We start from the raw sequence: 26,885 nt of genomic DNA, 5'->3' as shown, positions 1-26,885 counted from the left end.
CCAAGCTAGCCCCATTTCCCAGTATTTGGCACAGAACTTTCTAACCCTTTCCTATCCATGTTCCTGTCCAGCTGTCATTTATAAGTTGTTATTGTACCCGCCTCAACCACTTTTCCTTGCAGCTCATTCCACATATGTCCCACCCTGTGAAAAAAAAGTGTGCCCCAAGTTCCTATTAATTCTTCCCCCCTCACCTAAACCCAAACCCTCTAGCTCTTGATTGCCCAATGCTGAGAAGAAGACTGAGTGCATTCACCCTATGCCCCTCATGATTTTATGCACCTCTATAAGATCACCTCTCAATCTCCTACACTCCAAGGAATAAAGTCCTAGACTGCCCAACCTCTCCCTCGAGTCCTGTGGTAACATCTTTGTAGTTTTTTTTCTGCACTCGTTCCAGTTTAATAACATCTTTCCTAACAGCAGGGTGACCAAAACCAAACACAATACTCCAAGTGCAGCCTCACCAGCATCTTGTACAGCTGCACCATGATCTCCCATCTTCTATATTCCATGCCCTGACTAATGAAGGGCCGCCTTCACCACTCTTGTCTACCTGTTGCTCCACTTTCAGGGAACCATGTACCTGAACTCCAATGGTTCTTCTGTTCTACAACACTCCCCAGGGCCCTACTGTTCACTGTGAAAGTCATATCTTGACTTGATTTTCCAAAATGCAGTACCTCGCACTTATCCAAATTAAACTCCATTTGCCATTCCTCGGCTCATTTACTCAGCTGATCAAGATCCCCCTGTAATTTTTGATAACCTTCTTCATTGTCCACTATACCACCTATTTTAGTGTCACCTGCAAACTTACTAACCATGCCTTGTACATTCTCATCCAAATCACTGATACGGATGACAAACAATGGACCCAGCACAGACCCAAGGCACATCACTAGTCATGATCTTCCAGTCAGAGAAACAACCTCCTAACATCAAGCCCATTGTGTATTCAATTAGTCCGCTCTCCCTGGATTCCGTACAGCCCCAAGAATAGAAGGATGGAATTTTAATATCTTCCAATTTCAAACTCAATTCCCCTGCAAAAATAGATTTTCCAAAAAAAAGTTAGAAAATCAAACAAAACAGTGACCGAAATCTCCAATGATCACACTTATTAGCCACTTTATGGTCTTTAGACACTATATGATGCAGAATGCTCAATGAAGAATCAATATTTAAAGAACTATATTCCAACTTTATTAAGTCGTAACAATTATAGAAACCATTGCAAATGGAATTACAAAATACCCTAACCCTTTTATTAATCCTTCTATCTGAACATCTGTGTAAAGGGACAATACTAAAAAGGTTATCTATTTCCTGAAAGAATAAATGCAGAACTTTTCACTAGATTTTTTGTTTTTATTTTCCTTTAATACCACCTTGACACAGCATCTCTCAACTATCTACAGACTGAGCAGCTCAAATTTGAGATTTTAGTAATGAATACTAGTTTGACCTAACTAACCCTGCACCAGAAGTGGGTTAAGGCATTTGTGAAACATTCAACTAAGAGAGACACAGAAGTAAGACAAATTACTTTGAAAACTTAAAATGCAATTCACAAAATAGATAAAAATTCATTTCTCTGTGTTTGCCCAATACAAAATATGTGACTTATTCTAGAAGTGTGGCTGCATTGTGTCAAAATAAACAGCTAGGGTTTGTTTTGAGAATTACATGAGCACATTTTGCATAAAACGCAACAAATTTCGTATGATTGATTACACCCAAAGCAACCTTAAATCTTCACTTGTGGTATGGATAGCTTAATATTCATGCTACCACATAAAATAAGAGGATAGTTAGGAGATTCTCCTGCACAGCAAGAAATAAAGTTTCAACTCTTCTCTTTCATTACACAACTGAAAACCATGTAACGATATCCAATACTGCAGTCAAAATGCCATTTAAAAATTCATCATTGTACAGTATTATGCATTAGCAGATGTCAGTTGTCAAAAGTAGCCCAGATTAAATAGAATGAAGTACAGATAATGCACTACCACAGAGAACCTATTGGAAATGGTCAGTTATTAATGTATTTCTTATTCAATTTATAAGGAGTGTTTTTACTCTGGCTTCCAAGTAAATCTCTTTCACCAACATTACATGGATAAACCCAATTCCACAAAACCCAGGATATACAAAAGAACTTGTAAAAATTTAATTAGGCATCACCAGAACTAACAAAATTGTACACTAATTTGCAATGCTCAAACATACTGAAACAGTACACTATGAGTTGAAAAATCAGGTATTGTCCAAAACAAAGATACATATATAGGACATACTAGGTCACTTATTTTTGTAAACCAGACCTCAAATAATTGTTTTAGAATTCATGCAAGTCATTTTCTTTTGCAAACAGAGCAGTTCTTCTCACATCATTTACATCAGTGCATAATATCACCAGTGAACCCTTTAACTTGCTACACCAGCAAACCAAATTACAGTAGACAAAGCTGGTAGAATGATGTTCCAATTTCCCAATTCACATCACCTTAATTGAATGGAGTGATATTCTTAATTAATATCCTAAATACTCAAAACAGTTCAGAAATATTTTAATATAGTAGGCTAGTAAGTTGTCAAATACCATTATACACAAAAAGTTAATGACAAATGTGCCAATATATGAGGTATCAAGGAATCCTTCAGTAACTTGCCAAAGAGAATTTATTTTTGTGCACATTCTGCTGCAGTTCATTCGATTCTATTTATGGGTGGATGACCTAGTTTGCAGTATGAGTTTCATCCAGTATGCCTTGACCAGAACAGAATACAGTTTGTTTTCAATGATTGTTGATGTTATTGCAGAATCTCAGCTGACAACACCACTTCTAGAGAGAAATGTGCATCAATTTTATAGTTCATCCTGAAAAAGGAAAAGAGTTATAACCAATATGAGGAAACACAATAATATTTAATAACTAAACACTTATAAATCAAATTGCAATGAAAATACAGAGTGCATGCTCTTTAGAGGAACAAGTGCAAATTAAATATTAAAATTCAAACTGAGGATCATTTGGGCACTCTTTTGTTTAGTGTCAGCCAATTAGAAATGGCTTGTTGCTAATAAGTAAATCCAGGAAAATCAGTTATTTATAAATCACTCAGGAAATACAATAATTTGGGAAAAATCTGCAGAAGTCTATATTGGATACAACTTTCTGAATGGTCTATTTTCATTCCAAGTTTTCTTGTTTATTTACAAGATTCTATGTTCCACTCTACAGTAACATTACAGTTAAAGCTACAAAATTAAAATACACTTACAAATAGTTAGAACAAGTTACATTTATTTGCACATCCCAATCAATTATATAAAACAGGCATCCAATGATAAATTACAATCTCTATTGTAAGTATCAACGTGGATGAGATGAAAAATTACCAATCATTTTCAAATTGGATCAACTCGCCACAATTTGGTGTGGTTTCATTTCATTTTTAAAAGGTAATGTGAAACTTCACTCCTAAGCATGTCTGTAGAAAGGTTTTACCAGTTGAAAAAAAATTAAAATTAAGTTCAGGTGTTGCATGACATTGCAATCTAATCTACATATTTAAAAGTGGGTGATTCAATAATTACCTTTTTAGTTGAAAATGTGCTCATCTTTGGCTGCAGCTCCTCCAACCTTTCCTCAGTAGCTCAGATATCACTTTAGTATCTCTGCTGTTTATATATTCACCTGTGGCACTTTTCTGCAAGGAAAAACATTACATATTTTGCTAAGCAGAATTATATATGAAAAAATATGTGGTAGAACATTGATGACTAGGTAGTATTTATAGATTTGTAATTTGCATTTGCAAGTGCAATGACAGAATTTATTACCATCGCTCTTGACAATGCAAATTCCTAAATTCAACAAGGCTATTTATCAAAATGGAAGTAATTAAAAAAAAATGGAAGTTGCTGTATACCCATCCCTTTTTGGTCCCGTGATCCTGGGTAGACATCTATGATAGGTATTTTGTATTCATTAGCGTGTGCATTTGTGTAGGAAATAGAGGGCAAAATAAGTTATTTAGGCTCATTGTAAGCAATTTTCAGTAACCAGTTTTCTGTTTTGACAAAAATAACTTGAAGAAAGCCAATTCACTTACATTGCTCCTCCATTTGGTTTTGCACAAATGGCATAGTATCACTGGGCTTAACAGTAAACTCTTCACAGAATATTGGAGCTGGAATTTAACAGTGCAAGTATCATTTTAATAACCTGTTATACAATGCCAATCAATTCTCTGGATCAGGAAGTTGAATAAAGTAAATGTCCAGTGTTATTCTCATGTGGAGTAAATCATTAGATTTAAAAAAAAATCCCAAATACATTTTATTTCTTTTTCCCAATTCTATCAATCTGATCTTTCTTTCCACTTCTTGTATCTTACTTGACTAATTTACCTTCCTCCTGCTTCTTCAAATCTCTACAGTTAAGGAGAACGTGTTGATGGTCCCAACCTTCGTAACCCAGCTGCCTTATTGCCTTTGTTTCCCTATTCAGTTCTAGGTTGTTAAGCAAAACCCCTTTCAGCTGAAGCATTCATATAATGGCTATTGTGTGATGCCCCAGACCAACAAAATCCAGCTCAATTGGGTACCTTCTTTTCTCCTTGAAAAGGATAGAATTTGACTGTAGGGTATGCTCTGATACCAGCAGTTTTGACAAGTATGTGGGTTATTCTGACAGTCCATCTTTCCTGCTTTTATTTTGCCCTTGAATGACTGAAAGAAAATGACATTTGGATTAAATGAACAATCATTTTTGCCATGTAAAAAGAAAAGTAGGCATTCAAAGGGAATACACTTGACATTTTGTAAATGCTCTCATTGTTATGCTAAAGTTTAACTGGATACTCACAATGTATAAAGGGAATTAGCAGGTATTTAGATAATGAATTGCATAATTATGCACACCATTTCAATGTATTATGAAGTATAGATACAATAAACACACGACTCAAAATACCTCAATATGACATTGAGGACTCAACTGGCTATTTAGAAAGTGAAAGATTTATTCCCAGCAACAATCAATGCATTGGTCTGGTCACATTTTTAGTCACATTCACAAAATACCCTCAGGGCAAGAGGAAAGAGCTCAATTGAATAGACTGAAAAAAAACAAATTCAATCCATCTGTGAGGAAATGAAGAGAGCATGAAAGACACAATTCAACACAAACTTAAAAAAAACTGAATAATTTAGTTATATTTGTGGAACGTGCTTTGCAGTAATTTTTACTACATCACCACCACTTCATCATCGGGAACTGGTATGAACTGCAGCATCTGATGTTGAGCAGATAAATTTCTCTTCAGCTCAGTCCTATTGGCCTACCTCTTATTCTCTGACCCCTGGTTCTAGACTCCTTAACCAGGGAAAATATCCTCCTGTATTCACTCTGCAAGCCATGATTGAATTTTGCAAGTTTCAGTGAGATCAGCTCTGACTCTTACTAACTCCGAGAATTACAGGCTTTGTTAACTAAATCTGTCCTCATACGGCATCATGATCATCTAGGCACCACCTGGTGAATCTCCATTTCACTTCCTCTCTGGCAAGTATAACTCTTTTTTTTAAATAAATGTAAGGATACCAAAAGTATACACAATAATCCAGGTGTTGTCTCATCAAGGCCCTTTTTAATTGTATCAGTCATAGCACAGAAACCACCCTTTGATCCACGTCGATCATCAAGCATCCATTTACACTAATCCCATTTTATTCTCTCCAGATTTCCATCAACGTCCCCCAGAATCCTACCACTCATCTACACACTAGCGGGTAATTACAGTGGCCAGTTAACCTACCAATTGTTGCAACGTGGGAAGAAACTGGAGCACCTGGAAGAAACCCACACAGTCACAGGGAAAACATGCAAACTCCAACCCTGGCAGCACTGGAGTTCAGGATTGAACCTGGAGCTCTGAGGCAGCAGCTCTACTGGCTGTACCACTATGCCACCCATAAGACACCTATACTTCTGAATACCAAATCTCTTATGATGGCTTTTACTACAACATACCACTTGTGTTCCTAAAAGCTTGCTGCATGCTATCTTTCAGTGATTTGTTTACAAGGAAGTTAGGGAATTGTCAGGCATGGGACATCTTTTTAGGAGTTACGGAATAGGGATGGCAGGTATTAATACAAATGGGAACCAACCAGTCTTCAAAACCTGTTGAAATGTAAAGTAAAAGCAGTAATCAATTTTGAAATCAAAAGGCATCTACAGGGCACAGGCTGCTCAAGGTATGGTTTGCGAAGTTACACAGCCATGTTTGCATCTTGCATTAGCCGAACATAAGACAGCGGACTATGTTAATTGGCCTACATCAAACAAGGCACCTACAACTAAGTTATTTTGCACCCTTCTTCCAGAGATCAAGGAGGGTTGCCAGTCCAGACTAACTTTTGTCACTTAGCATATCAAACATGGTCATAGGCATATTTGCTCTATCAATAACTGGAATATTTGTGTACTCAGAGAGTCAGCCCTCACAACATTAATTTTGGGTGCCTGGTTCTCTATCCTCAATAGCTTTTAGACCTTCCATGTGAACTAGTTTGTCTCAACAAAGGTGTTTGAACCTTCAGAGGTGTCTTATCAGTTACAATCTGCTCCCACTGTAAATATGTACTTCAATGGAACCATTTGTCAGACATAAAATATTGAAGTAAATTATCTCATTGCAGTTATTGAAATTTTATTGAATCACCTACTGTTAGCATTGTTCTTAATAGTATAAAATCTTGATGGATTTTGAGTTTGGGGCACCATACCGAGAGGGTCTCCAAGAGAATGTTTGCCCATTGTGATGAATAAAAACTTTCACATCCACCAGTCTCTCCAGTGACTTGGTCACAGTCACAACAAAGGATACATAGGTCCCTTTAAACATCAGCATTTCTTAATCAGTCGCCATTCTAAAAAAAAATACTATACTGTTCTGTTTGATGCATTAGTGAATATCTCATATTTTCCCCATTATATTCCACCTGCCTTGTTTTTACCCATTCACTTGAGTATTCTTATGTTGGCGCCAGAAGTGTGGCGACACTTGCGGGCTGTCCCCAGAACACTCTACGCAAAAGATGCATTTCACTGTGTGTTTCAATGTACATGTGACTAATAAAGATATCTTATCTGAAGCCCCTTTACATCCTTTTCCCCACTCATCCAGCTTGGATCCTTAATAGTTCTGTCAGGATTTTTGTACCAATCTTCATGGAAAAGACAAGATATTTAGTTTCTCTGGCATTTCCTTATTCTTCATTATAAATTCTCCTGCCTCTGTCTATAAGAGACCACATTTGCCCTAACTACTTTTCTCCCCCATATCCTTGGAAGCTCTTACTCTCCGTTTTTACGTTTACCCTCATATTCCATCTTCCCTTTCTTTATTAATTTATTTGTCCTCCTTTACAGAGTTCTAAAATGTTCCCAGTCCTCAGGCAAACTGTTATTTCTGGCAACTTCATAAGCCTTGTCCTTGATTTAAACCCCTCTTTAATAAAAATGCATATTCTTGGGAAGGTTAGGAAGTGTTTTTTTGTGCTCATGTGGCTGAGTTCAGAAAGCATACAGTTCTCACACCGAACTTTAAATAGGAAGGAGCGAGTCCATAGGAGAATTTTAAAAGTTTTGTGGCCTGTGTTGAGGATAGGTGTGCTGGATGAATGGAATGCTGCAAGTTTGGATACATGCAGCAGAGATTTGGACGAGCTCAAATACAGTGACAGTGAAAGATGGGAGGATTGTGAGGAGCCCACTGGGTTGGCTGAATACAGAATTTGCAACCCATCCTTGCAACCTCATGACCCCTCTTCACTGCATCAATTGAATGACACAGACATCATATACATTCCCACATTTTATCATAAGAATGACGTAGAAAGACAGAAAGCTTGAACACGTTTACAAAAATCTTAAACAAGAAACACAGCTTTCTACATTACAATGACAAGATATTTACCTTAGCAAGAAGTTCAAACTCTGGAGCAAAGTTCTGGCAAGGGCCACACCAAGGTGCATAGAAATCAATCACCCAGTGGTCCTTCCCCTTTAACACTTTGTTTGTAAAGTCTTCTGGTGTTAACTCTATGGAAGTTTGAGGAAGAAATCTGGACAAAGAAAAATTTAAGTGAAAATTGATCAGTTAAAAGTTCAAGAGGAATGTTTAGCAGTTTGCACCAATGAAATTTGCCTCCAACTTCTTTGCATTCAGAATTACACGAAAACTTAGGATGTAGTGGGAGCCTTTCAACCCTTTAGCTTATTCAATTAGATCATGGCTGAACACCATGTCAACTCCATTTATGTGCTTTTGATCTACACCCATGTTACCGTTAATAAAAATCTACTGATCTTAATCCTACATTTCAATTTGTCCAATTTTTTGTGGGAAGTTAATTTTAGATTTCCACTACCTTACAAGAGGAAGTAGTACTGACTTACTTGTCACATTTCTAATTTAAATCATGATCCTTTAAAGAAGTTTCCCCAGAAAGCTATCTTTTCCACAACTACCCTACATGTTCTTGACCATTTTAAAATACCTCAATTAATTCACCTTACAATCATACATATATTTGGATCTGAGTGCAGGATTCCCAATAATTTGACCAAGGTTCTGAACTGAATCATTAGTTTTTCCTTTTCATATCCCAGCCCCCTTCAGATAGCACCCAACTTCCATTATGCTTTGTATTGAAAAACATTGAGACTCCCTTGAAAATATAGAACTGAGCATTAAATCGCTTCCAATGGTTTCTTCCTGGAATAGTATTACAAACTGGGCTTCTTCACAGCATACAACCAGAATTCTGAATTCTAAAGACCTTGGTTTTAGAAATTACGTGCTTATTTTATTCTCTATCTCTGCAGATGCTGCCCAATCTGCCAAACATTAATGGCATTTTGTTTTTCAGATTTGTAGCACTCATAGTATATTGTTCTTCATCAATTTATTGAATGTAGTGTGGTCACCCATACTTTGTGTGGCAGTTGCAACTTTTTTTTTTGGCTGGGCAAAGTTAATGAATATCATGGAACACATCTCACCAAATGTATCCGATTTTAAGATAAGCTTAAATCTAAACTCTAGTTTAATCTCAGATAAGCGAGTCTTTTTAAATGTGTCTTTTTTAAAAAAATGAACTACCATAGGATAATTGTGAGCTTGTTTCATTTGCAGTTATTTTGAAGCAGAGAAGTACTACATTTCAAGCCATGATCATTAGTCGGCTGCAAACTGAGAGCAAGTATTAATTTTCAAAATCATTTTATAGGTTCTTAAGATCAAATCAAACCATGGAAACTTACCCAAGTGCCCAAGACCCAAGTGACTGTGCATTCCTGGACCAACCATTATAGCTACTGTTGGAAGAAATAAGAAACTGTTACTAAAATCAAAAGATGGAGATTAACTGCAGTTAATTGTAGAACCAAAATGATTCTTGGTAAAAGTGCTGGTTAACATGTTTGACACAACTACCTAAGGCTTACAAACAGTGTCTGCCCAAGATTACCTTCATAACAAGTATTCCCAGATAATGATCTTTTTGGCATTTCACCAGTGACTACTGGAGCAAAGATTTATTTATCCTGGAGGTCTGCCCTTATTTAATCTTATTCCCCCTTCTATACTAGCAATGTCATTTAGACCACTGACCATTCCAAGCTCCTGCTTTATTTCTCCCAAGTACCTTAACTGTTTCCAGGCTTGATTTTTGCCATGTCTCTCTGACCTCTGCTTTGCAACATTTCATAATCTTTAATTCACCTCAAGTGCATTAATCACAACTTCATTCTATCAGCCAGTCTATTAAACCTGACACTAGCTTCTGCATTCCAGAAAACTAATCAATTCTGCCCAGCATTTCCACTATTTACAATTTACATATTTAACACATAATTTAAGATCCCCTGCAGGGTAAATATTTAAAGATATGTAAAGGTTCTTCTTTATTGCAGAATTAAAATACTGTACTAGTGTAGCATCTCTATTTTCAACTACAACCAATTTCCACAAGGAATATGAATTCTATGCTGAATTTTGGCAGCTATATATTCTGGATGTGGCCACTAGTAGATAGAGCAAGACATAATCAATACACCATGACCGTTAAAACCACCATAATTAGCAGATTTTGCATTCTACACAGGGTAAATATTCAACATAATGTTCCAAGTCAGGCTTCAATTAATATTTCCACAAGTGAATGATTGTTTGTCAATCCACTGTGCTGTCCAGTTTCCACTGGAAATAAGTTGTTATCTTGGACAGGTAGTTAGACATACAAAGCATCTGTAGCACATGCCCAAAGTTAGCAGAAATGTAGAGTTAAAAAAGCAGTTTTGAAGAAGCAGAAATAGGGAGAAAAGATTAGAGATTCTGGAGTGGCATGGCAGGGAGTAGTGCTGCCACACAGCAACAGCCACCGGGTTTGTTTCTGACCTCTGGTGCCATTCGTATAGAGTTTGCACATTCTCCCTGTGACCACGAGGTTGCCCTCGGGTGTTCTGGTTTCTGCCCACATCCCAAAGGTGTGCTGGCTAGCAGGTTAATTACCCCAATGTAGGTGGAAGGTAGGAGTATTGGAGGGGAAAGGGCAGGAGTTCACAGATTTGTAAGAGAGTGGGTTAATCGGGAAATAAGTGGAGGAATGGAATTGATGGAAATGCTCTGAGAGCTGTATATAAACTCAACAGGTAGAAGGAATTAGGACAATATGAGATTGCAACTTTCATGTAAGCTATTACTTAATGAGGTTAAATTAACTATGAATTAAATAGTTTCAAAAAGTACACAAGGAAAGAAGCTTTTAATGATACATACTGGTATTTATAAGCATTATTAGTGTTCAGTGGGAAGAGTCGTATCTCTGGGTAGGCCTGCACATTTTCTTTCTGACACAGGGAATAGTACTTCTGACAGTCCATGCTGCCTACTTTGACCGTTCCATTTAGCATCTACAAAGAGAAGCCAGCTACACATTAGTATCCAAATAATTTGGGGGAAAATTGAGCCTTGTGAAATCTACTGGACGACTGAGTTTGAGTGTTTGTACTTACCAAGTGACATAACTCTACAATTACACTTTGAATCCAATTTTCTTGGAGGGATTGAAATACAAAGTTTATTGACTGCAATACAAGGTCCTCAAAGCTATTCAAATTTGTCTATCTTGTACTGAAATTGGTGGATTAGATTATGCCCTTAAATATTTTTCTACTTTGCATCTCTATATTCAAATTTAAGATGTCAAGTAGGAATGCTTTCTTCAGAACATTTCACAAGAGACAGGAAGATGTGGTTCTGTTGATCCTGTGTCCTAACCTGCTCAATGTGCCTCATGGTGCAGCCATGAATGCAGAATATCTGAGCAGCATTCCAGCAATATTCAACACTGAATTCTTTGGTATCTTAGTCTTTCAAACTACCGCTCATTCTGTTCATTGTAACAGGACAGGTGTTATAGAATGCGCTGAAAACATTATTATGCTCTATTTTGAGAAGGAGGAGATAAAAAAGAAAATAATAAGCTTCACCTTCAATGAAATGCAAAACAGTCAGTCAGTAGATGCTGACATCTTTGGCAATTGGTCAGGGATTTGGATATTCAAAAATGCCATTGCTGATTTTGGGAGTGACGTACATGGTATCAAATGCCTGTTTTGAATCATAATAATTGCTCACACAGGTGTGGATGATCACAATGCTTAGTTTATTTGCCTGTTTCAGCATGATAATACCAGATATTTTAGAAAGGTTACTACTCATATCATCTTGACCCATGTTGAATTTGAAGGCGATGTCTCAGGAAGGCAACATCCATCATTAAGCACCTCTACCATCCAAGCCATGCCCTCTTCTCATTGCTGCCATCAGGCAGGAGGTACAGGAGCCTGAAGATCCACACCTCTAGATTCAACAACAGCTTCTTCCCCACTGCCATCAGGTTCTTGAACCAATTTGAAAAGTCCTAACACTACCTCAATGTCTTTTTTCCTCTCTTTCAACTTGTACTAATGTCACTATGTTTACTTTGTCATACCTGTATAATTTATGTTAATACAAGTTCATGTTAACTTATGTTTGTAATGTACTGTTCTGCTGCTGCAAAAAGCTCATTTTCATAGCATTTATACCCAAGCTACGTATGCTCATGACATTAAACTTGACAGTAAAGGTGGGCAATTGAAATTTAAACAATCTAATTGTTCAAAACAGGAGGCTTGAATAAAATGGCATTTTCAATATAATTTCAAAAGGAAGCACTTGGCATAAATTCAACTAAGTTAACAAATGAGGTATCAAATTTAGAGTAAATTGTTCAGTTTCTTCCCATATCTGCCAAGTAGGTCATTCCATTACACTTGTATGGATTCTTTAGACAAACAAGACAATAATTGAGTCTCTCTGGTGCAAATGTGACATCAATTTTGCATGAGTATTACAGACAAAAGGCAGAAATCAACATGTATCTTAGTTTTTATAAATGCAAAACCTTTATAATTCTACCAGTGATAATGCCACATTGTGCAAAATTTCTAATTTGCTACATCCTTAGAGTAAAATTAATAGTAAAATTAGTAGTAGTAAAGTGTGAAATAAAAAGCAATTAGTTATGTGCAGTCACATTAAAATGAAGGCATTGGGTTAAATTGAGATTTCTTCATAATCCTTCAAATTATTGGAAATTCATATGAAAATAATTTCCAAATAACTTGGTGTCACATATTAAATTCAAGTAAGTTTGGGAAAAAGCAGTTTGACGCTAAGATTTTTTTCCCTGCAGGATACCTGCAAGGTGAGGTTATGACAGCCTTATTTAACCCTTTGGAGGGTGCAGGTAAAGGTGTTTTACTTACCCTGGCCATCCTCTTCCATTCTGGCATCAATGCTTGACAGGGACCACACCATGGAGCATAGAAATCCACCATCCAAACTTCATCTTGTGATTTCCTTCTAACCAATCCTTCAAAGTTTTCTGGTGTCAGTGCAATGACTGAGGGATTTATGAGATCCTATAGAAACAGTAAATAAAAATAACAAAACAAAAATCACTGACTAATTTAGAATGAATTTGTTTTAATAATCATTTTGTATAAAAACTTCATACCTGAATAAACTCCAAAAGTTCATCAGCTGTGTGATGGCCCTCATACTCGTGAACATTGGACTGGTTGAATATCAATGTCGTTGGATAAGCTTGAATACCGTGCTTGAAAGCAACAGAAAATTATTAATCTTTAACTTTCTTTTCCTCCCCTAATCAAGCCTTCTTTCCCAAACACTTTATTTTTAAGTTTCTCTCTTTTGTCATCTCCCTTCCAAAACTCACCTTGGCTGATCCACCTTCAGATCCCAAGCTACTCCACTAAACTGTTGACTAAAAGGTTTTTCTTTCCTGCCTTAAAACTGTCTGATGTTTCTGTTGGTTGTCTGGCCTTTCAAAATTTACATCAACACTTTCCTCCTGGAAAACTTGCTCCCAACCCCTCTGTGTTCAATGAATTGCACCATTTTCAAACCCACTTTCCTCTGCAAACTACTTGAACATGTTGTTATCCCTCAGATTTTTGCCCGTCTTTCTAACTTTTTTTTTTGGATCACTCTGATTAGCATGCATCTGTTCTTATCAAAATCACAGCCATCGATCTTTTCTCAAGCTCCTTGAAGCCTTTGATGACACCTCCTATTATCCAGCTTAGCAGTGCAATCTGCTTTCTAGGTCAAAAGGCTATTGATTCAAATCTCATACCAATGACTAGAACACAGAAATCTAGAAGATAGTCCAGTGAAGTAATAGGGTGTGTTGCACTGGCTCAAGTGTCACCTTTTGGCTGCTCTCTCAGGTGGACCCATTTGCTGTCTTCCCCTCCCTATCTGGTTCCACCTAGCAGGCTTCTATTTCCCTTCCCACCACCACCACCCCCGCCCCCCCCCCCCCCCCCCCCCCCATCTCCCTACCTCTCACACTGCAATATAGTGGCAATCTTTCCCTGTTCTGTCTATCAATCTTGATCTAGGGTCTTGACCTTAAACACCAACTTACAGCTTTTGCCTCCACAGATGCTGATTGGCCCACTGAGTTCTTCCAGTGTTCTGCATTTTGGTGATTGGAAATACTCAGCAGTCCAGGCAGCATCTGTGGAGAAACTTAAACAATGCTTATATTTTAGATTGATGACCATTCATCAGAACTAACCTAAATGATACGAATTAGAAGGGCTGGTTATCGGAAATTGTTGAATACTAAGTCTTAGTCTGTAGCATGCCTTGTGCAAAGGTCAGATACTGTCATAGCCTTTGTTGGAACCACACAAGATATTAAAATTACAGGCAATTAGATGCTCGGTGTAACCTTGTATACCAAACAAAGATGTTTTGCAAAGTGGTTGAATGCAGGAGATGCAATACCTGCCCTTTAATTTCTTCCTTTCCCATATCCAGGAGCTAAGTACTCCTTCAGGTGAAGCAGCAGTTCACTTGTACCTCTCCCAGTCAGCACTAAGTGCTGATAAAGTTTTCTATACACTAGAGAAACCAAACACAGATTAGGTGCCTCCATCCAGTCTGCAAGGGGACCAAGAGGTTCTAGTTTCCCGACACTAAAATTTTTCTTTTCGTTCCCACTCTAAACTGTCTCTTTGGCTTTGTACATCATTCCAACTGAGCCCAACGTATGCTCAAGGAACAGCATCTTGTCTTGGACTCAACACTGAATTCAACAATTTCAGATATCCAATATTTCCAGTTTGTATCCAGCCTGAAATGTTAACTTTGTTTTTTACTCTTCACAGATTGTTGCCAGGGTTCCCCAAGTTTGCTTAATCATCGCATGGTGAGACTGCCTTGTGTGTAAATGGATGGCTATTTCCAACAATGCAAGAATGACAACTTAAAGTACTTCATGGTGACCAAAACAAACTGTGATATCCCAAATGCACCATCTAAATTTGTTTTAACTCCTGCCTTATTTGGTTAATTCTTCATCTCATTTTGAACTCTCCATCCTTTACCACCTTCACTGAAAGTCAAAGCAAGCTTGAGGAACAGCACCTCATATTTTGACTGAGCATATTGCAGTCTTCTGGGTTCAAGGTTAAGTTCATCAATATCAGTAATGATTCTGTGATTCCTATTTTTGCCTCCTAAAGAATCATCCTTTGTTTCCTTACCCATCTATTTTGCCCATCCTTTTGTCAAATAATCTCATCTGCTTTCCTCCTACTAATCTCTCCATTTGTTCTTTTCACCATGTTGCTTTCTTTGGATTTTAAAATCTGCTTTCTCTAAGATTTTCCAGTTCTGATGAAAGACCATGAACCAGAAACATCAACTTTGTCTTTCTCTCTGCAGATGTTATCTGAGTTGTAGGAAGTTCCAGCAGTTTCTGTTCTCATGCTATTTGTGGTATTTTGCTTTTGTTTCAATCTTGTTTATTTGCTCTCAGAACACCTCCAACAATGCTTCTCCACCTGCTGTCCAGTTGCCCTGTATTCTCCGAATTTTTCCGAAACATTGGCTCCCACATTTCCTCGTCTGTTTGCTGTTTTTGCCATTATCATCCTTAGTAACGGGTATACCTCTAGATGCAAGCAGAAGATAAGACAATTGTCCTACTTTTTCTGCTATTTCCCCAGTTTTATGTTATCTGAATTTTTGTCCAACTGAAGACCTGGAAATCAGAAGCCATCTCCACCACAAAGCCTGCACCATACCCACAATCTCCATGCCCATCTGACCCCAGCCCCCAATCTCCAAACTGTTTGGAACACTGGCTTTCCATTGAACTGAAGTTCCAATCATTATTTCCTAACTAATGCAAAGAGCACTTCCTTCCTACTCTATACATCACTTACCTTTGATCCCATCTCAACTGCTATTTACACATGCAACTATTTCTTCATTACCTCCAGACCTGACTATTCTGTTGTTCTCCTGATCAGTGCCCTATCCTTCAACAATCATCAAAACTGTGCTGCCCGTATCCTCATCCATACAAAGTCCTACTTGTTTATCCTCTATCCTCACTGGTCTATTCCGATTACGTTTCCAAGTGAATCAGATTTAAGATGTTCACCTCTTGCTTAAAGCCCTATGTGGCTTTGGCCCTTTCTATCCTATTCTGTTGCTACTGCAACTGGCCCTAAATCTCTGTTCTTGACTGGTGTTTCTGCATCTCCTTCTCCTACATCAACTACTGTGCCTGCAGTCCAGCCTCCACAGCATCAAAATCTCTATCTCATCTCCTCTACCTCCATCTATCTTAAAACCCTCTTTCTTAGCAAAAAAAATGTTCACCCTGCTTTCTTTCACACTTTTGAAGCCATTCTGAGGCATTCTATGTGTTACAATAAATAATATGAAAAATGTCTGTACTTACTCTATTACACAAATCTTCATGCATTGTACAATCCAATGTTCCAAACTTAAGTTGACCAACCAACTGTTTGGAAGCTTTACGTAGTTCCGGTAAAAGGGCTCGACAAGGAGGACACCACTAGAAATGAGAAAGTGATGCGTTTTAGCTTTCAATCATAAATAACATTACGTATTTCATCTTGTAGAATATTGGTTGTACTGATTTACAACCTCATGCATGCAACAGATATGCAAGTGACCCATTATGGTCATAATTTATTATACATTTTTAGTGTATTTTATGAATTTAATGAATTTCCCTTGCAGAATTAATCCCAGCACATGTATATGTTTTCTCCATTGTAATATCTGGCACCATATCGAGCATTATTTATTTTGATGTGGACTTAGAGGGAAAATTGATGGAAACTTTGTGATGTCCAAATATATATTTAAACTTATCAATGATATTTCTCTTCTGTTTGAGCAGGACTCAAATCCAGTCATTTAATTTTTTTTTCCCCTAAATTATACCATGAACATCCCAAGTAGGTACAATGAACATACCCAGAGAGTAAATATAACTTTGTCCCCCCCCATACAATGACTCCTAGCAACTGGTTACAGAAGTATGCTCCCAGTATTTGGCAGTAGAAGGTTAAAGAACAATCTAAAGATAAAACATATTGGAGTACAGTGCACATCATTTAATCACATCACAGAATAAAAATAAAGCCACCAATAGTTCACATCTCCATTGAGTATATTAGCCCACAGAGCATCCTTGTATACGTTTACAAAAACATACACATAATAAACAATACATTAAAATACTTAAATATCTTTGTAAAGTCCAAAAGCATTTCCTCAGGTACAGAAAATACAAATGATGATTTATTGATTGGTTTCTTAAATGAGTCTAGAAATGCCGCAATACTTTTAAGATTGTTCCTTTGCTTTTTCTCTATTATGATGTAGACTTAAAAATCTGATGGGATGGGGACAGATTGGGAACTAACTACCCCAAAATTATAAATACTTTTCCTCATCTTTCCGTAATGGAATTATCATCTTTCTGTTTCATTGTTGCAGTCAGCAGCATCGTTCATAGAAGACACAGGGTGGCGGTAGATGGAATGTATTCTGCCTGGAGGTCAGTGACCAGTGGTGTTCCACAGGGATCTGTTCTGGGACCCCTGCTCTTTGTGATTTTTATAAATGACTTGGATGAGGACGTGGAAGGACGAGTTAGTAAGTTTGCTGATGATGCAAAGGTTGGTGGTGTTGTGGATAGTGTAGAAGGTTGCTGTAAGATTATAACAGGATATTGATAGAATGCAGAGCTGGGCTGAGAAGTGGCAGATGGAGTTCAACCCAGACAGGTGTGAAGTAATACATTTTAGGAGATGGAATTTGAAGGCAGAATATAAGGTTAATGGCAGGACTCTCAGCAGTGTGGAGGAACAGAGGGATCTTGGGGTCCATATCCATAGATCCCTCAAGGTTGCCACGCAGGTCGATAGGGTTGTTAAGAAGGCATATGGAGTGTTGGCCTTCATTAGTCGGGGTATTGAGTTCAAGAGCCGCGAGGTGATGTTGCAGCTCTATAGAACTCTGGTAAGACCACACTTGGAGTATTGTGTTCAGTTCTGGTCACCGCATTATAGGAAGGATGTGGAGGCATTGGAGAGGGTGCAGAGGAGATTTACCAGGATGCTGCCTGGATTAGAGCGTATGGAATATGAGGAGAGGCTTAAGGTGCTAGGGCTTTATTCACTGGAAAGGAGGAGGATGAGAGGAGACATGATAGAGGTATATAAAATATTGAGAGGAATAGATAGACAGTCAGTGCCTCCTTCCCAGGGCACCAATGCTCAAGACAAGAGGGCATGGCTTTAAGGTTATGGGTGGGAGGTTCAGGGGAGATGTCAGGGGGAGGTTTTTCCACCCAGAGAGTGGTTGGTGCATGGAATGCACTGCCTGGGGTGGTGGTGGAGGCAGATACATTGGACAGGTTCAAGAGTTTGTTGGATAGGCAGGAAAGAGTTTAAATGACAAGAGATATGAGAAAGCAAAGGGATAGATGGGACAAGAAATGGAAAAGGTGGTCAATCTCAAGAGATGCAAAAGGGTGTCATTTTATCTAAAATGACTTTAGTCTTCCATCTTATCATTCATCTTTTTTTTGAAAAAACACCTTGGTCTTCACTGGAATCCCCTATTTAAAAGGCAATCTGCTCTACATTTTCTTTTCTCTTCCTCTCTACTCCAACCATAAACAACAGACCCTATTTAACTATTCTGCTCCAGTCAGGACATGTGATTTTTATTTTAAATATGATGAGAAAATTAGATTACATCAGGATGGTGCAAGAATGTTTCAGTCACGAAACTACTCAGCAAGCGAACACTGTAGATGAGCAAGAAAATACTTACTGGTGCAAAGAAGTCGACAAGCCAAGGCTCTTTTTGGTTTGTTGGAAAATTCTTTGGATTTAGTGTGATAACAGGTGCACTGACACTCTCTCTGGCGAAAGATACGATGTCGTAGAGAACCTTTTTACCTTAAGATAAAATACATTATGAGATAATTATTTCATGCAAATGTCATCAATTATTTAATGCAAATAATATCAGGAAAGAATTAAAGTTTTCATATTTAATCTCAAAAGTTAGTGAGAGAATGACTGAAGGAGAGAAGACAGCCTGGCCAGAGGACTTTTTTGGAAAAGATATAAATGCAACATATTATGATGTCTGGAAACCTAGAAGTAATTCTTCTCCAATAAGTTACTTCTCGAGTGCATTTGCTGTCATTCTGCAGCCAAATGTTGCAGCCAATTTGAATACAGCAAGGTTACACCACATTAATGAGATACATGGCCAATCTCTTTTGGTGACAAGTTAAAATGGCAACTTCATCTAGCATCTAAGAGAAATCTTTGTTGTTTTCCAAATTTCTAATTTGCTCTTATGCCCACCCAAAAAAGCGGATGAAATCTTGATTTAATGGCTCATCTGAAAGGCAACCATAATTGTCAACTTCATTTTCATAAGGAGTTAAGGAAGTTAAACAACCTTAGCTTGACCTTAAAGCACAACTTGTCTCCTCCTGAGGTCTTGACTTTTTGCTAGGATTTTGTTCACCAGGCAATGTTTGTCCTTATAGATTATGCATTGAAATCTGGAATGTGGCTTCAATTCATATGAAGCAGGTATTCTACCACTTAGCCAAAATAATGCAACACAATGCAAATCATCAAAAAACATGCTTTGTAATGTTTACCTGCTTCTAGCCATAGGTAAAGTAGATTCAGAAATAGTCTAGCACAGATAACAACAAAAACTTGCAGATAAATGACACTCAAAACATGAGGAACATTACATTGGTACTCTTAAAAATGAAATGTGAGAACATGTAGAATTTAATCCAGGCAAGTATGAGGTAATGTATTTTGAGAGTAGAAATGAGGCTAGGACATACACCACGAAGGTCCTTGGAAGTATTGAGGAACAGATGGACTTTGGTGTGCAAGTCCAAAGATCTTTGAAGGTAGCAGCGCAAGAAGATAAGGTGATTAAGAAGGTATATGGGATGCTGGCCTTCATTAGTCGGGGCACTGAATACAAGAGCAGGGAGGTTATGCTCCAACTTTAGAAAACGTTGGTCAGACCTCAGCTGGAGTACTGAATACAGTTCTGCTCACCATGCTACAGAAAGGGTGAGGTAGCACTGGAGAGGGTGCAAAGGTTCATCAGGGTGTTGCCTGGGATAGAGCATTTTAATTTTGAGAGATTGGAGAAGCAAGGTCTGTTTCTCTCCCCCAGCTCTGCGCCCCCACCACCCCCCCTCCCCCCCCCAGAGTGGAGGAGGTTAAGAGGGGGCATGATTGAGGCATATAAAATTATGAGGATCGGGTAGACTGCAGGAATCTATTCCCATTATCAGAGGTGAATAAAATAAAAAGACATAGATATAGGGTAAGGGATAAGGGATTTAGAAGGGATATGAGGGGGAACTTTTTCACCTAGAGAATGGTGAGTATTTGGAATTCACTACCAGAGAGAGTAGCGGAGTCATTAACAGCACTTAAGAGGGGTCTGGATGAGCACTTGAATTGCTTAGACATTGGAGGCTGCGGGCCAAGTGCTGAAGATGACATTAATATGGAGAAGTGCTCACTGATCAGCATGGATGTGGTGGGCTGAATGGCCTGTTTCTATTCTACATGACTCTATGACTTTATTACCTACTACAGCCCTTACCATGATGAATTTCAAAGGCATGTGTTCCACTGCCTTTGAATATTACAACACAAGGCTGATGTATGTAGAGGTTCTTGCAGATGCGTGATCCTGCATGGCAATCAAAAGTTCCAACCTAGAAATACATCACTGTTAGTACTCAAGTATTTATCTTACATGCACGTCACAATTTTAAGAAGTTCTCTGTCGTCACTTTAAAAAAATAGATACAAATCTCCATTTTAAACAGAGTGACAGGAAATGATGCATTTGTAGAAGTATGAGGCTTATAAGCATGCTTCCTTTCATGTTTTGAGGCAGTCATTAATTTTGCAATGGCAAAGTAAACTTCACTGGTAAGAAAGAATGTTAAGTGATCTTAAATCCTGCCACCTACTTTTTCCCCTTCATGAAGATGTTGGCTCCAAGCTAGAGTATTGTTCAGCAGATGATAATTTTTATCTGGTTCCTTATTCATCAAAACTGCTGGCTATTTGACTGCAGGACTACCACTGACAATATCGTGCTGGAGATTTCTTCCAGATTCAATGCCATATTAAGGACACCAAAAAATCCAGCATTTTAGCACAACTACAAAGCCTTTGTGGTTCATTTAGAGCAAGGCCTGAGCCATACACTAAAGAAGTTGGAACAACGCTAGAAACTAATTCTCATAACATTCAAGCAGTGAGGAGCAGAACTAACACACAATCCTTCAACAAATATACAAACAACAAAACTGATGTCCACAGCCTCCCACAGAATAAAACACATTTGTTAATTAACCAAAGGCATTAAAATACTGCTTCTATCAGCAACAAAAAAGTATTCTTAATATGTAGCACATAACATCTTCAAAAAACTGAGCAAACATTTGTCAGACTTTCATTAGATCTGTGTTAAAACATTAAAGGGTCATAGGACAGTACAGCTTGGGGACAGGCCCACAATGTCTGTGCCGACAAATTCCTTTGTGGTTCATTTCTTAGTTATCCCATCCTGATCAGAGTTATGGAATGAGATCCTAGAATCCCAGTTCCCCAATGCTCACATTATCCTTTCCAGACAATGTCTTCTGCATACAATCTTCAATTATACCTAGCAATTCATTGACTTGTGGTTTGCCTAGAGATTGCATGCGTTAAGCAGGGGGCAAGGTGGAGGACATGGATAACTCATCAATCTTCAGTCAATGACAACACTGAAATGCATAGAAATTGAAGGTTGTTAATGCATACATCTGCAAGCACCATCCAATATACTTAAAGCACTTCAAATCCAAACAAGCTCAGAGTGATTGTGTCTGTAAAATTATTTCACTGCAGCATTCCTTTTGGGTAAAAATAAAAAAGGAGGCTATATGCCAGATTGCAAAAAATGTTATGACACAATTGTGCTTAAGTAACTGAATTTAAACATTTTTTTTTACCCACCCTTTGGATATGATCTTGGATTGTGAGTATGGCAGCTTTTTCAAGCTGCAAAAAACATCACTATTGAAGCATGATCCCATCCTCAATCCTTTGTGGGGGCAATGAAATGATTAGAGTGAGGAAGAGTGGTAGTTTTCTATTCCACATACTAGGAATACCGAGGCTAATTGTAAGCAGTCACGTTACAATGCTAACGAGTGATGCAATGCTAATAAATTGCCACAGATCTGGGATTAAACCTGGGCCTCATGACTTTGTACCACTCAGTTTGCCATAACAGCAGTTAAATCCTCCATTCCCTGAAATATTTAACTAGATTTAAGCAGTTGTACCTGGATGTTGTCACTTTGTAGAAGAGCCTTACACTTTTTAAACTCGTATTCACCAGTCTCTCTTGTGTCACCAAATTTAAAGAACACCAGCCATCGATGATGGGCTAACTTGTTCTAATGTAAAAAAATAGAGAGTTGTTTTTGGTTCTTTGTTGCTATGTCAGTCTTGCTTTGATTCTATAATTATTAATTAGTAATTAATCATTCAGCCATACCTGGATGGAATGTTCAGTGAGCTTCTCCAGATCTGGTAAATGCTGCATTACCTCAATGTATATTTCTCTGGCATCCAGGCTATGGAGAGACTGTGGAAAAAGTGTTTTTCTTAAAAAAAACTGTAATGTAAAATAATCATTTACAAAAAATTGTAAAACAAATTTACAAAGCGCATGCAACACAGATTAATCATTTGTGCTATCCCCAGTGGGGGTTTCTTCACTCCTTGACCATTGGTGCAGAATCTAGATCGAAAACCACGTGCTGAGCACACATGAAAATGTACTGACTTTGCAACTGTGGAATGCTGCGTACAACGAATTATTCCTGTACTGTTATTGTCCCTCTAGTTAACCATCCACCTTCATCTTTAGTCTTCCAAATATCCCATAATGAAGTAATGCAAAATGTAGGATGTAATGTTAATGCAAAATGTAAAATGCAGCAGATCTTTGTACAAGCAAAATCTCAGTGATGAGGATCAATATGTCAAATAGGCTTGTGATTAGCGACAATTTTATCAAGACAGCATACATTCAGGATGTGGAAAGACCATTAACCTGGTCTTATGCTTCTTCACCAAGAAAGGTGACAAATGTGCAGGAGAATACAAGATCAATAGGGGTTAAAAAGAGCTGTATATTGTGGAGATATCACATGAATATTGCAGTATTTGTATTTGAATGTGGCACAGACATTGATTTTGGGGCCACAGAAGATCATCCCCAATGATGCTAATAGTGATCAAGTCTCAAGCTAAGAACAATTTGGAAATTTGTTTTGCATACAAATACATACCAGGATTGTGTCCTTCTGTTTAATAGTAGAACCAGGTGGAAAATAAAGCGTTGTACTGGAGGTTATCTCTAAATCTTTGCAAAGTTGAGCCTGAGTTTTGCAATCCATCCAACCTACTTTAACAAGACCTTCCTAAAAATGAAACAAATTAAAATTGGACTTGATGTCTCATGTTAAAGGGTTTATAACTATATCAAAATAACGTCCACTGGTTTTAAGATTGCTCAAATTTAATCATAAATGGGGGAGGAAAATACCTGGAGTGTTTTATCAGTCAGAAACAGCAAATTCAAAAACAGTTAACAGGACTATTCCCACCTAAGTGAGGAATTACTATGTCTCTCTGCTGATACCCAGAGTGTGAGAATTCACCAACACTAATCTGTATCATACAATTTGAGACATATCATACTGGAGTGCTAAAATGCTGTGTAGCCCATATCACCATTATCAGGAGTTGTAATTTTTAAAAATCACACTTTAGTTCAATCAAATAATGGACAGCAGAAATGGCTGGTATATCTCCACTTTATTTTTTAGATGTAACCTGAACCAAATCCAACAAGACTTCAGGCACTTGTCCTCCAGGCACTCATTTAGGCTAACACCTCCTTCCCACAACGTGAGAGTCCACAATTTCAGTTCACAATGACATGGGAGGATTGAGTGAGCCAACAAAGATTATCATTTTCAGCTATGGAATACTCACCAGTTATTCTTATGGCATTTACTGGAACTTGCCTAAATATTTACAAATCCAGGACACAAAAAAAGTGCTGGGCTCCACATTTATGAACCATAAAGAATGGGAATACTATAACTTATCTATGTATCATTCACAGAATAAATGGGATGAAGCTGGTAGCAGAGGAACAACTCTGGGAATTAACCAACTACAAGTCCAACAAATACAAACTTTAGATTCACATTTCCCTACAAATATTTATTAAATGTGTCTCCTTCATTTCTGAAAGTATTAATAATGTATGGCTGCAGGTTGACTGCCATACTCCTTTGCAAGTTTAAACCAAATTATCTTGCTAATGTTGCTTTATGGCAAAACTAATTAGTCTGCACCAAATGTTCATCAAATAGACATTCCAGCAGAGTAGTCAGAAGCCAAAATGAACAATTTTCTCAACCGATGTGTAGGAAGACAGCAGACTTCTTATCACATAAGGAATAGGAATCAACCTTACACAGGTTTATGCAATTAGTGTCACTAAAGATTACTTTAACAATAACCACAAATTTGATTACTTTAGAAGTCAATTGTCAATAGTACACTTTCAGTGAATGGAAAACCAAAACAATATTGTAGAATAATAAATGTGTTAAGCACAAGGACATCAAGTATTAATCTCATAAAAACTAAAAACTTACCAGCATTCCAGCTAGCTTAAGTTGTGTCTGTGAAGACAAGCAATCTAAGATACAAAAAAAGGGCATGAACAATTTCTATTTTGTTCCTCGCAACTTTGTTACGATAAATATTATGTAGCGTGAGGTCAGTGGTACATGGGTTTAACATTTTACTTTCCAGAACTCGCCAGCAGAACCCAAATTACTGTAATCACACATTTTTGGTCTCCTCCACATTAAGTTATTCAATTACTTTGTTGCATTCAAGTCCTTTATAGTTCTCAGCTGTTTCGCCTTCCCTCCTGCTGTTACAAACTAGTTCTAGATTTAATTTTCTTCATTCATTCAAGCAGTACCTACCTCTCTTTCTGACCCATTATTTATTTGATTTTAAATTTCCAACCCCCAAACCCCACCTCTCATATCCATACATGCTGTTATCTTCATTGTGCTCAGTCTGTTGCCTTCTAACTTCGGATCCGATTCCACCAGTTCTGATAATTGCTAGAATTCAGACACTGGGACTACAGGGAGGACAGAAAAATTAGAGTCAAAGAGTCATGGAGCACAACAGCACAGAAACAAGCCCTTAGGACCATCTAGTCCATGCCAGCCTGGTTCTCTGCCTAGTCCTATCTACCTGCACCCAGACCATAGCCCTCCATAACTCTCTCATTCATGTACCTATCCAAACTTCTCTTAAATGTTACAATTAAACCTGCATCTACCACTTCCGCTGGCAGCTCATTCCACACTCACACCACCCTCTGAGTGTAGTTGTTCCCCCTCAGCTTCCCCTTAAATATTTCACCATTCACCCCAAACCTATACCTCTAGTTCTAGTCTCACCCAACCTGAGGGGAAAAAGCCTGCATGCATTCACCCTATCTATACCCCTCATAATTTTGTGTACTTCTATAAGATCTCCCCTCATTCTCTTGCGCTCCAGGGAATAAAGTCCTAATGTATTCAGCCTTTCCCTGCAACTCAAGTCCTCAAGTCTCGGCAAAATCCGCATAAATTTTCTTTGCACTCTTTCAAGTTTATTGATATATCTTTCCTGTAGGTAGGTGACCAGAACTGCACACTACACTCTAAATTTGGCCTCACCAATGTCTTATACAACTTCAACATAACATCCCAGCTCCTGTACTCAGTGCCCTGATTTATGAAGGCCAATGTGCCAAAAGCTGTCTTTACAACCCCATCTACATGTGATGCTACTTTCAAGAAATTTTGGATCTGTATTCCCAGGTCCCTTTGTTCTACCGCACATCTCAGTGCCCTACCATTCACTGTGCAAGTCTTACCCTGGTTTGTCTTCCCAAAGTGCATCACCTCACACATCTGCATTAAATTCCATCTGCCATTTTTTAGCCCAATTTCCCAGCTAGTCCAGATCACTTTGCAAGCTTTGATAGCCTTCCTCACTGTCCAGCACACCCCCAGTCTTGGTGTCATCCGCAAATTTGTTGATCCAGTTTACCACATTGTCATCTAAATCATTAAAATAGATGATAAACAACAACGAACCCAGCACCGATCCCTGCGGCACACTACTAGTCACAGGCCTCCAAATCAGAGAGACAACGATCTCCTACCACTCTCTGGCTTTTCCCGCTAAGCCAACATTGAATCCAATTGACTACTTCATCCTTAATGCCAAGCGACTTAACCTTCTGGAGCATCCTCCCATGTGGGACTTCGTCAAAGGCCTTGCTAGAGTCCAGGTAAACAACATCCACCTCCTTGACTTCATCAACCTTCCTGGTAACCTCCTCAAAAAATTCTATTAGGCTGGTTGGACATGACCTGCCACGCACAAAGCCATGTTGACTATCCCTAATCAGGCCCTGTCTATCCAAATAATATATTTTGTCCCTCAGAATACCTTCCAATAATTTACCCACGACTGACATCAGGCTCACTGGCCTATAATTTCCTGGCTTATTCTTAGAGCCTTTCTTAAACAACGGAACAACATTAGCTATCCTCCAGTTCTCCGGCACCTCACCCATGGCTAAGGACATTTTTATTATCTCTGCCAGGGCCCCTGCAATTACTGTACTAGCCTCCCACAAGGTCCGAGGGGACACCTCGT

At 38.2% G+C, this 26,885-nt stretch overlaps 1 protein-coding gene across 1 annotated transcript in view; it reads right to left on the bottom strand.

Annotated features, from left to right (window-relative positions):
* Positions 1 to 1,350: 1,350 nt before the first annotated feature.
* Positions 1,351 to 26,885, bottom strand: part of dnajc10 (DnaJ (Hsp40) homolog, subfamily C, member 10) — a 51,381-nt gene continuing 25,846 nt past the window's right edge. The window contains 16 exon segments of the mRNA XM_052021837.1: positions 1,351 to 2,887; positions 3,608 to 3,720; positions 4,621 to 4,677; positions 4,679 to 4,744; positions 7,999 to 8,146; positions 9,348 to 9,401; positions 10,864 to 10,997; positions 12,900 to 13,055; positions 13,151 to 13,252; positions 16,421 to 16,537; positions 18,835 to 18,962; positions 20,665 to 20,779; positions 22,409 to 22,522; positions 22,624 to 22,713; positions 23,423 to 23,554; positions 24,806 to 24,849. Of these exon segments, the coding sequence (XP_051877797.1) occupies positions 3,628 to 3,720; positions 4,621 to 4,677; positions 4,679 to 4,744; positions 7,999 to 8,146; positions 9,348 to 9,401; positions 10,864 to 10,997; positions 12,900 to 13,055; positions 13,151 to 13,252; positions 16,421 to 16,537; positions 18,835 to 18,962; positions 20,665 to 20,779; positions 22,409 to 22,522; positions 22,624 to 22,713; positions 23,423 to 23,554; positions 24,806 to 24,849 (1,550 nt within the window). The 3' untranslated portion in view covers positions 1,351 to 2,887; positions 3,608 to 3,627.

The sequence above is a fragment of the Pristis pectinata genome, chromosome 1 (genome assembly GCF_009764475.1).
Source record: "Pristis pectinata isolate sPriPec2 chromosome 1, sPriPec2.1.pri, whole genome shotgun sequence".
In the NCBI taxonomy this organism is placed as follows: domain Eukaryota; kingdom Metazoa; phylum Chordata; class Chondrichthyes; order Rhinopristiformes; family Pristidae; genus Pristis; species Pristis pectinata.
Note: the sequence above shows the minus strand (reverse complement) of the source record. Positions and strands in the feature narration are given on the sequence as shown.